The following is a 10,218-nucleotide window of genomic DNA, read 5'->3' as shown; positions in this document are numbered from 1 at the left end:
GTACCATTTACGTATGTAGCTGCTAGTATCTGTATTGTTTGATTCATGCAATACATTGTTAGTAACTAGAAAAGCTTGCTGTCAATCAAATACCATTACCATATTTGGGGAACTATTTAAATAAACCCTGGGTGTTTTTTTTTTTTAAATGCCATTCTTATTCTTGTATTAAAAATAACTTTCATAATATTTACTCAAAGTGAGACAGTGTTAGCAAGATTTCACCCACATTTACCCAGCCTTACAGCAAATTTTCTCTACACGGCACCATAGCAATGTAAGAATTATAATGCAACCTTAACAGTTTGGTATTTGGCAGTGAACTCAGCTGTCATGTAAAGTCTTCAGATATACTGCACTCAGTCTCAAACCCAAATACAAAATGATGTTATTCTATTGTAATGTAAACACTAAAACTAATGATAGTTCATCAAGCATTCTCCCTTGGAAATATTCTCCTTTTAAGTTGCCAAAAGATGAGTGACTTTAGGTTATTTATAACAAAAGATGTATTCTGTTAACTGTCAAATGCTGACTTCGCATCAGTGGCATTACAAACCCAAGCCTCCTGATGTCCATGAGGAGGTTTCAAGGGAGCCACATGTTACAATTTAAAAAAAATCTGAATTAGAATAAATATTACTAGGTACCCCATTTTCCTCTTAAATATATAAACACATTTCTATTGTTAGTCCATCACTAATAAATATCCAGCTGCCTAGTATTTTTGACAGTTGCCTTGTCTGCAAAATAACTTAGTAGAGAATTTTCATTCCATTTAATGGTAAGATATTTAGGATTGTTATATAATGTGTTTGAAATGTTTACATTAACTGAAGTCAGAGGCTGGAAATGCACTGGAGGGTGTACACTTCAGCAAATAGTTACAGTAACTTGCTACTACAAAGAAATGGTTTAATCTACAAAAAAAATTTCAAATATATTTCTTAAATTACCACAAAGAAATGCTAATTTTAATGCTAAGGGTAAAACAAACTAAGCAATGGGTAAAATAAGCTATCCATAAGCCACACATTCAAATCCTACTAAATCCAGTAGTGCACTTTGGAGGTAAGGCAAAGAAATACAGTCAGATAACCAAAATACTGACTTTTACCCTAGGATTTACTCATATATCTAAAAAGAAAAATTTAGAATTAAAATGACGAAGTATTTTCTTTGATTTAAGGATAGAAATGTAAAAACTGTTGAGGTATATATAAATAAAAATTACAAAGGCCATAAGATATATTTTATTTGAACATAACATATGCTTATATAAAAATAACCCAGAAAATACTTAAAAAATACATTTTTGCATAGATCTTCCATATAAAACATTTACCTGGGGCAAAACACTGACAAATACATCTCTGAAACTAGTATAGTTGAACCGTTTCCTTGGATACCAAGTATATACAGAACAAGAGCCCTTCCTCTAGGGGGCACGGGTAAGCGGGAGAATAATTGAATTCAGCATCAGTCTATATTTATTTCTCTGTTGCTCGAATATAAACCAATGATGACAAGAGGAGAAACTCTGGGGGTTTATTTAACAAAATTAAATTCACATTTCTGAGGCCATCATAGTGCATCCAATGTCCGTCTATCTGGAAAGCTGCAGAATAATGATGTTCCTCTTTGTTAAATAAAGTGGCACCTTCCAGTAAATACCTGCAAATTATAAATATATATAATACATAAAAAAGATCAGATTTCATTTTTTATAATAAACAGTTCTTAAGTTATTTTTTAAAAATGTATTTACTTTGACAGATATATACTACCATTTCTGCTTTATCAGTAAGGCAACTGATAAATGTTACGGGTCTTGTAAAAGGCAGGACCAGGTTTGAAAAGAGTCCTGTTCTATAATCAAGTCTCTACTCATCATGCATGTTGCTAGTAACTGGCTGCCTCATAGTGGACTCTGATCATAGTCAGAATCCAGAAATCTAGAAAGCCTTGATTTATTTTAACATATCATCTTTTTTTTCCTTTTGTTTCTGAACCAGGGTCTTGCTGTGTAGCTCTGACTGGTCCAGAACTTCCTACTTACAACAGGTTACAACAGGATCCTTCTGTCTTTGAGTTCAGACTACTGGGGTTAAAGGCATGCACCACCATGTTCAGCTAACAATATCTTCTTAATGGCTAGTCAAAATCATGGTGGACTAGTTTTTTTTTCTAGTTTCATAAAACAAACAACAAAAATTACCTACTTATGATCAGATAAATCCAAGTAATAGGGTACATATGCCAGATCTTCAGGTTTCCAATGCTGCATATTTAACACAACGAAAGGGGGTGCCCCATGGCAGAAAACTCGTTGGGAAAATTCTCTTAAGCCACCACACCTAAAATGAAAATTGGGTACAAACATTATCATACATGGGGCAAATGGCTTTTCAACACTCTGAACTGTATTTAATTTTCTAGTAAGCAGAGTTATTCTATTATAATGGGTAATGGTATGACTGTTTTATTTCCTTATTTTCCTAGTCCCGGAGGTCTATATAGGGTCTATCCTCTATACTAGAAGTGATGCTTTAAGAACTCCTAGAAAAGTCGACTGTTTATATTAAGAGTTATAAAAGCATGAACCTATTGAACCATTGTAATAGCTTTTATTTATACATCCAGTTTTCTCTTCAAGGTGGTTTCAATGACTGAGGGAGAAAATGCCTCCTACTTAGGTAGGATCTTCCATTAACGTGAAGCAAATTCTCTTCTCTTTAGTATTAGTAAGTAGTAAGCATACAGATCAACAAACAACTTTACAGTAAAATCTCGATTAACCGGAACGCTCAGGGCACAGTCTTCTGGTTGATGAACGTTATTAACTACATTAAGTTAACCAGAAAATCATTTGCTTCAGTACCTGTTGCTAAAGTATGTAGGTTCCTTTTTTTTTTTCTTTTTTTGGTCTTAAAAATAATTAATGTATGCATCTTTTATCTTTCATTATTTTTATAATTTTTTATTGTTTTATAAGACCATTCTTTTAAATATTAACTTCTAGTGCACAAAATAATGTAGACATACAAATTGCTAAATGATTGGGATAAATATTTATGCCCTTTTGACTTTTTTTAAAACTGTATTAAGTTTTTTGGTTTTCATTTACCTTTTTCCTAAATGAGGAATGCAGAAAAAAGTCCATTTAATTGAGGGTCCTGATTAGCCGGGTTCCGGTTAACCAAGGTTTTATTGTACCTACTCAGCAATGAGGAAAGAGAGAAAAGGTGTTTGCTTTGTATTTGTTAATGAGCAATAGTACCACATTGTATATTTATATCTGGTAACAAAACATAACATATGATGATATACTAAACTAGACTAGGAACACTGAAAAACTGTTAGGCTACATAAATATTTATGCATTGTTGTTTTAGAAGTATATTAACTTTAAAGAGCTTACTAGTCTACATTTCTTTATAATGCAATAGAAGTATTTTCAAATGTCAATCATGTACTCACCCACGCTCTTCACAAAGTTCAATCTTGGAACAGAATAACTCATCCACAGCCAGTCGTATCAAGTTTCCATGTGGAATTTCTTGGGGAGGACTAATATAATAGCAAAAGCCAAGTAAGAAGGAATTTAACAGTTTAGGACATTATTAGAGTGATAAATTTTAGAGGCTAAAGCATTATGAGCATAACAAATGATATGAATACACAACCTTTGATATCTTTGGGGTTTTGGCTGTTTTAAGACAGGATCTCACCTTTAGCCTAGGCTGGCCTGAAATTCACTGTGTAGCCCAGGCTAGCTTCAGTGATCTGATTGACTCAACTCCCTGCATGTTGGCATTACATTCTTAAGAGAGCATACGTGACCAGCCTGTGTTTTAGGCAGATACTATAGAAGCAGCTGAACTCTATATATACTGCATGGATAAAGTTTCCTGTGCACTGACCCTGATGCATACAGTGGTTGCTACTTTCACTTTAAAAAAGTGTGCCTTAACAGTTGAGTTCTGATGAGGAGAGCTGGATGCAGGATGCAGACAGCTGCCGATCAGCAGGGAAAACCCACTAACAATTGTGGCTTGTTTTCACTGCCTCGTCTGTTAGAAATGCTTGCTCTGCAAACTTCAGAGTTTGCTTTAAATACCAGATTATAAAACATAATCTTATAAAAGTTCTACAGTATAATGAGAGGCCTTTTAAGTGAGAGAGAAACAACAGTATTAACACAGAATTATAGTTATGTAACTATTCACAGATTGACAAGGGGCTAATTTAAAAAAACTGAATTTATAAAGCACTTCAGTTCATTATGACAGAAAAAACTTTCCCTGGTGGGTTTCAAATCAACCATCTTACCAGCAATACAGGAAAATAGATGACATGTGAATATATACAATGTACATTTCCTTTCCAATCTATTAAGCTACTTTTCCTGACTATGGTCAAATTCACCCCTGGAAATGTCTGGATTCGCTTGTCCCTACCGGTCCCCTGAGACTTCACTGTCTGCCATCATTCCACCAGGTCTTCCCAGCTCGGCCTTCCTAGCATCTTGGAGGTCTGTGTTCTCTCCGAAAGCCAAACACCACCACTCAGCTGCCCCCAGCACTGTCTCCTCAGTCACATCTTCTCCAGACGCCAAATTTGGAGTTTCTGTCTATAAATATTCTCTGGCCTTTCCACAAAAGAGTATTTTTAGTTTTCTTGTTTATGTAGAACTAGTCTTCCTGACAGAAGACCATTCAAAAGATGAAACATTCTAAAACATTAAAATTTTAACATTTAAGAGGTTTAATCTTTGGCATAGAGCTTAGTAAACTTGGACCAAGAACGATTACCTCTGTGTATTGGATGATTTCTTTCTTTGCTACTAGGAAGTTATCAGGTGGTTTTGCACATACACACATGTAATTAAGCAAAGCTCATTAACAAATAACATGACAGAACAGAGTTGAGAGCGACTTACTTTATACTAATTGTGCGCTGCTGATTTTCCTGCACGCGGGTCGGGCAGCGCCAGTTAGAACAGTAACTCTCTTGAATGGTAGACATGAGATTTTCAAGATTTTTTGTAAAATTGTCATGCTCGTTCCCAAACAAATCAATTACTAATGAAGCTTTATGAACTTCAGATTTGTATTGCTGTTTTTCCATCTTGTCCCAAATCCAAAGCAGCTTCACAGTTGTAAAACTGTAGGTGTCCATTAAATAAAGAAAACAGTCTACAAACTCCCTGCCAAAGTGGAGAGAGAGTTCCCTGGGGAAATTTTCATTTTCATTCAGAATGACATACAGTAACATCAAGAATCCATCTATGGTGCAGGTATTTTTCAGTCTGATTTCAACATAGAGGGGTGTACAGGATACTGCTTTGCGGCCAGCTTTGATAGTAAAAACTCCTCCCCAAGGAAGAACAGGCCTCCAAAATGATCGATCTTGGTTATAGTTATTTTTAATTGATGCTTTGATCTCTTCAAACAGTGTCTTCATCCTGCATTTCAAAAGTGCAAAATAATACATGTAATGGAAGGAGATATATTTAAATGAAAATAAATTTATTTACAGAGTCAAATTAGATTGTTAGGTGGCTTCCCAATACGAAAATAACAACAATAATTTAATGATTTTTTTAAAATTTATTTTTATTTTATGTGCATTGATGGTTTGCCTCCATGCATATCTGTGTGAGGGTACCAGATCTCTTGGAACTGGGCTTTCAGTTCCACCAACGTGGGTGCTGGGAATTGAACCCAGGTCCTCTGTAAAAGAAAGCATCCATTGCTTTTAGCCACTGAGCCATCTCTCCAGCCCCTTAATTCTAGGAACTTTTTTTTGTTTTGTTTTAGCTCTGTAGACCAGGCTGGCCTCGAACTCAGAGAGATCTGCCTGGCTCTGCCTCCCAAGTGCTGGGATTAAAGGCGTACACCATCACCTCCTAGCTAATTTAATGATTTGTGTGGCTCAGGCAATATGCATGGTCTTGGTCTCTGTAAAGACCATTGAAGAAGTCAAAACCTAGGACAGCAAGATGGTACCATACAAACCTGAAAACCTGATTTTAATCCCAGGGATCCACAGAAGGGTAGAAGGAGAGAATTGACTTCACAAAGTTGCCCTCTGATCTCCACACACATGCTGTGCTATGCATGGCCATTCTCCAGTGTGCATGCACACACACAAATAACAAATATCTTTTTTTTTTTTTTTTTTTTTTAAAGAAAAGAGCTTTGAAGCCAGGTGGTGGTGGTGCATGCCTTAATCCCAGCACTAGGGAGACAGAGGCAGGCGGATCTCTGTGAATTGGAGGCTAGCCTGGGCTACAGAGTGAGTTTCAGGAAAGGTGCCAAAGCTACACAAAGAAATCCTGTCTCAAAAAAAAAAGAGCTTTGATACCTAGGCTTTTTATTAGTTTTTAATGGATATGGGGACTGGAGAGATGGCTTAGTGGTTAAGAGCACTTGCTGCTCTTGCAGATGGCTTAAGTTCGGTTCTCAGCACCCACATGGAGGAGTCCAGTGCCCTCTTCTGGCCTCTGTGAACACAAAGCATGTATACTGTATATATACACATAGACAGATAAAACACTTTAACACATAAAATTAGATCAATCTTAAAAACAAACAAACAAACAAAAAAACCCAAACCAAAATCCCTCTTTTTAAGGTATAGAGTGACCATCTGATGGGCCTTTGTATTAACTATATTAGTCTCTGTCTGTGATATACGAAAACCTTGTAATAAATTCTAAATGAAAATAAAACTATTAAAAGATTTAAACTTATGAAAATGTCATAGAGATTTGTTAAATTAACATGCTAATAAAAACTAAAGATACATATTGAATTTAATTGGTCGCTTTCTACCTTCCCAGGTACAAGTTGTACTTCAGTTCCTTGTTAATCCAGGCAGTTCCACATAAGGGGCCGAAATGACACCCCCGGATATTTTCAAGCACAAAAGAGCTATCTCTTGGTCTTTATATGGATTATACTGTAGAGCGTATCTATGCTCTACAGCAACCGCATGATGACCTGCTGCTCCCCACGAAGGCTAATCTGGCAATTGACTTTGGAAGACAAGAGAGAAGTGAAAGAGCACTTCAAACAGTGGCACAGCTATTATTTCTACTCACTGCAGGATAGTCATGTGCATCCTAGACTTGTGCCAGTCATTTTAACTACAGAGGCCACGCGATGCGACTCTCCGGACTTAACACCCTGATTCTCCCCTCTGCACGTTCTGGGAATAAACTGGAGTGCCCCTCCCCTTTAAACTGACACCTTTCCTTGAGGACAGCCAGACACTGTAAAGTCACAGACACTACCTCAATAAAGGTGTTGTGTCCTATGTATGTTACATGAGCAATTAAAAAACAAACAAACAAACAAAAAAAACCCAAACGGTTCTTGCTGAAACTGTTTCATAAAAGTTGCTTCACTTTACTTGGAAAAATGACTATAAATTACAATATTGCTTTCTAGTATGTTACTTTTACAGACAAGTTTATTTTTAAGAAAAGGGGATGTATCTGAGCAATAGAAACAGAGAAGGAGATGGCTGAAGGGTTTCTCTGTGTAGCTCTGGCTGTCCTGGAACTCACTCTGTAGACCAGGCAGGCCTTGAACTCAGAGATCTGCCTGCCTGTGTCTTCAGAGTGCTGAGATTAAAGGTGTGCACTTATTTTGACTACCTTTTCTTATCAAATATCACATCCTCTTAAACAACACAAAAACACAACTATAAACCCGAGTTTTATGTCCAAAATTAAGTTCAAAACCATTCTGTGGTACTGGCAAATTGTGTTGTACATTAAACATGTACACTGTTTTCCACTTGAGACAAGATATTGCATTCTAAATTACTTGGTACTATATTTAGTTTGAAATACGGGTGTTTATATATAGTCTGTTAACATGTTGGCTCTCATCAATTACTGAATCAGCCAAGTGTGGCAAATCTGAAGCCAAGGAGACAAACACATTTCTTAATATAAATTGACCAGTTCCACTTAGAGTTTTTTCTTTTTTTAATCCTAAGACATTCAAGCATTTTTAAAACGTGAAAAACCTTTCATGATTTTCATTTTATCTCTTGAATTATAAAGATTTTTGTAGCAAAGTTTAGGAGCTTGACTTCGGATTCCTAAATATTATACTGGAAAGGAAGACTAAATCCTAGTGTCTCTGTTCAAATTATCTCTTGGATGTGATCAAATGAAAAAATAACCACAGCTATGAAAAGCAATGACTATAATCTGCAACGCTTAGAACCGCATGGATACACAGGGCACGAGCCTAACTTTACAGGCAACACTGGAAGATCTTGAGGACACTTAAGATTCCAGCAACAACACATCGGTCAGTTGTTCAAATGTAAATTGCAGCAAAACTTGAAAAAGAAAAAAAAAAAAAAAAAAGGGAGGTGGGGTGGGGGCAGCGATGGCTGCCAAGAGCTTTACTGAAATAGCCCAGAGTTTCTGGCACGTCGTCCCTGGAGGATGTCCTCGCTGGCTCTTTCTTACCTGCCTCCATCCCAACTCCTTCAGTTGCACCCAGCCCGGGAAACACCCCAACCTCAATTTCTCCACCCGCGCGGTCATGCCCAGGGGTCACGGGGTGTTCCCCGGAGGACTCCGCCACCTGTCTCGGGAACCGAACACCGCACAAACCGAGGGTCGCGGGACTCGCAATCCTCCCGGGGGTGGGGTGGGGTGGGGAGTCGGGAGTCCACGCCCGCGCGGCCACGCCCACCCTCCCGCCGCCGCGGCGGCAGCCCGGCCTCGGAGGGGTGGGGGGTAGAGGACGGCGGGCGGCGGCTCCTCCGCGCCTACCTCCCGCGGGACCGAAGACCGCCGGTGCCGCCGCACCCGTCGCCGCCGCCGCTCGCTCATGGGGAGCCCGGGCCGCCGCCGGCGCGGCCGCCGCATCTACCAGCTCCTCCGGCTGCCTCGGCCGCCCCCGGCGAGCGTGCGGGGCTCCGGCACGGCCTCCATCGCGCCCGCCGCGGCGGCAGCCACCGCAGCCGCAGCAGCGCCCAGCCCCACCCGAGCGGCCCACGCAGCCGGGACCGCGGGGCGCGGCGCGTCGCTTGTTACGGAGCAGGATTCCGCGGGCCGCCCCCCCCCCCCCACCCCGCCCCACCACGGCCCGGCCAGGCCAGGCTAGGCCAGCCGCCGGCCGCGCTGCTGCGCAGGCGCGAAGGCCCCGCCCAGCGTGCGCGTGTCGGCGGTGGGGGTGTGGGTGTGTACAGCCTTCAGACTTGCCCAATCGGAGCCGGGGTCAGGGGTAGGAGGGCGGGTCCTCGCGGGGAGGGGCGGGGTCCAGAGTGACAGGGTGGGTGGGGCAGCCGGAAGTGGGCGGGGTTTTCCCGGAGTTGCTGCGGCTGCTGCTGCTGTCTTGGGCTGGAGCGAAGCTTGGCTTGGCTTGGCCTTTGGACTTGAGTACCATTGTTTGGACGAATTTTGATTTTAGGCCTTTGGAATCTCTAACTCACAAAGCGAAAGCCTCTTTTTTTTTTTTTTTCTTCCCTCCTTCAATACATGATGACTCTGTGAGATATTGATTTATATATATATATATATATATAAAGTTGAATTGGTATCTTAAATACTGTTTAAGATTAGCCACAATGCTGTTTCTGTTTTGTTTTGCTTTGGAGACAGGGTTTCTTTCTTTTTTTTTTTTTTAATTGATTATATTTATTCATTAATTTATATCCCAGCCTCAGTTTCCCCTCCCTCCTCTCCTCGCGTCCCGTGCCTACCCCCACTCCCATCCACTCCTCTGTTTCTGTTCAGAAAGGGGCAGGCCTCTCATGGGTATCAACAAAGCATGGCATATCAAGTTGAGGTCGGATTGAGCTCCTCCCCTTATATTAAGCCTGGACAAAGCAACCCAGTGTGAGGAGTAGGTTCCCCAAAGCCTGCCAAAGTGTTAGGGACAGCCCCTGCTCCCGCTGCTACACAACCGTCACACATATGTAGAGGACATAGCGGGTTCCATGAAGGCTCCCTGGCTGTTGGTCCAGACTCTGGGAGCCCCTTGAACCACCCTCCACCCCTACCGCCCCCAATAGGGTTTCTTTGTGTAGTTCTGGCTGTCCTGGAACTCACTCTGTAGACCAGGCTGGCCTCGAACTTACAGACATCCACCTGCCTCTGCCTCCCGAGTGTGGGTTTAAAGGCATGCGCCACCACCTGGACACAATGCTGTATTTTTACAATGGAAGAGAATAGTATTTTAA

The 10,218-nt window shown here is 40.5% G+C and overlaps 1 protein-coding gene across 2 annotated transcripts; it reads right to left on the bottom strand.

Moving 5' to 3' along the window:
* Positions 1-1,244: 1,244 nt before the first annotated feature.
* On the bottom strand, positions 1,245-9,087 carry C14H14orf28 (chromosome 14 C14orf28 homolog). 2 transcript variants are annotated; one of them, XM_036206659.1, is made up of 5 exons: positions 8,807-9,087; positions 4,943-5,467; positions 3,481-3,570; positions 2,223-2,357; positions 1,245-1,674 (listed from the first exon to the last, which is right to left on the bottom strand). In XM_036206659.1, exons 2-5 carry the CDS (start codon positions 5,464-5,466, stop codon positions 1,491-1,493), a joined length of 933 nt encoding a protein of 310 aa, XP_036062552.1. In that variant the 5' UTR covers position 5,467; positions 8,807-9,087; the 3' UTR covers positions 1,245-1,490. The 2 variants fall into 2 exon arrangements, with proteins under 2 accessions (XP_036062552.1, XP_036062553.1); XM_036206660.1 differs by having other exon boundaries at positions 1,619-1,674; positions 2,219-2,357.
* Between the last annotated feature and the right edge of the window lie 1,131 nt (positions 9,088-10,218).

The sequence above is a fragment of the Onychomys torridus genome, chromosome 14, assembly GCF_903995425.1.
Source record: "Onychomys torridus chromosome 14, mOncTor1.1, whole genome shotgun sequence".
NCBI classification, from domain to species: domain Eukaryota; kingdom Metazoa; phylum Chordata; class Mammalia; order Rodentia; family Cricetidae; genus Onychomys; species Onychomys torridus.
Note: the sequence above shows the minus strand (reverse complement) of the source record. Positions and strands in the feature narration are given on the sequence as shown.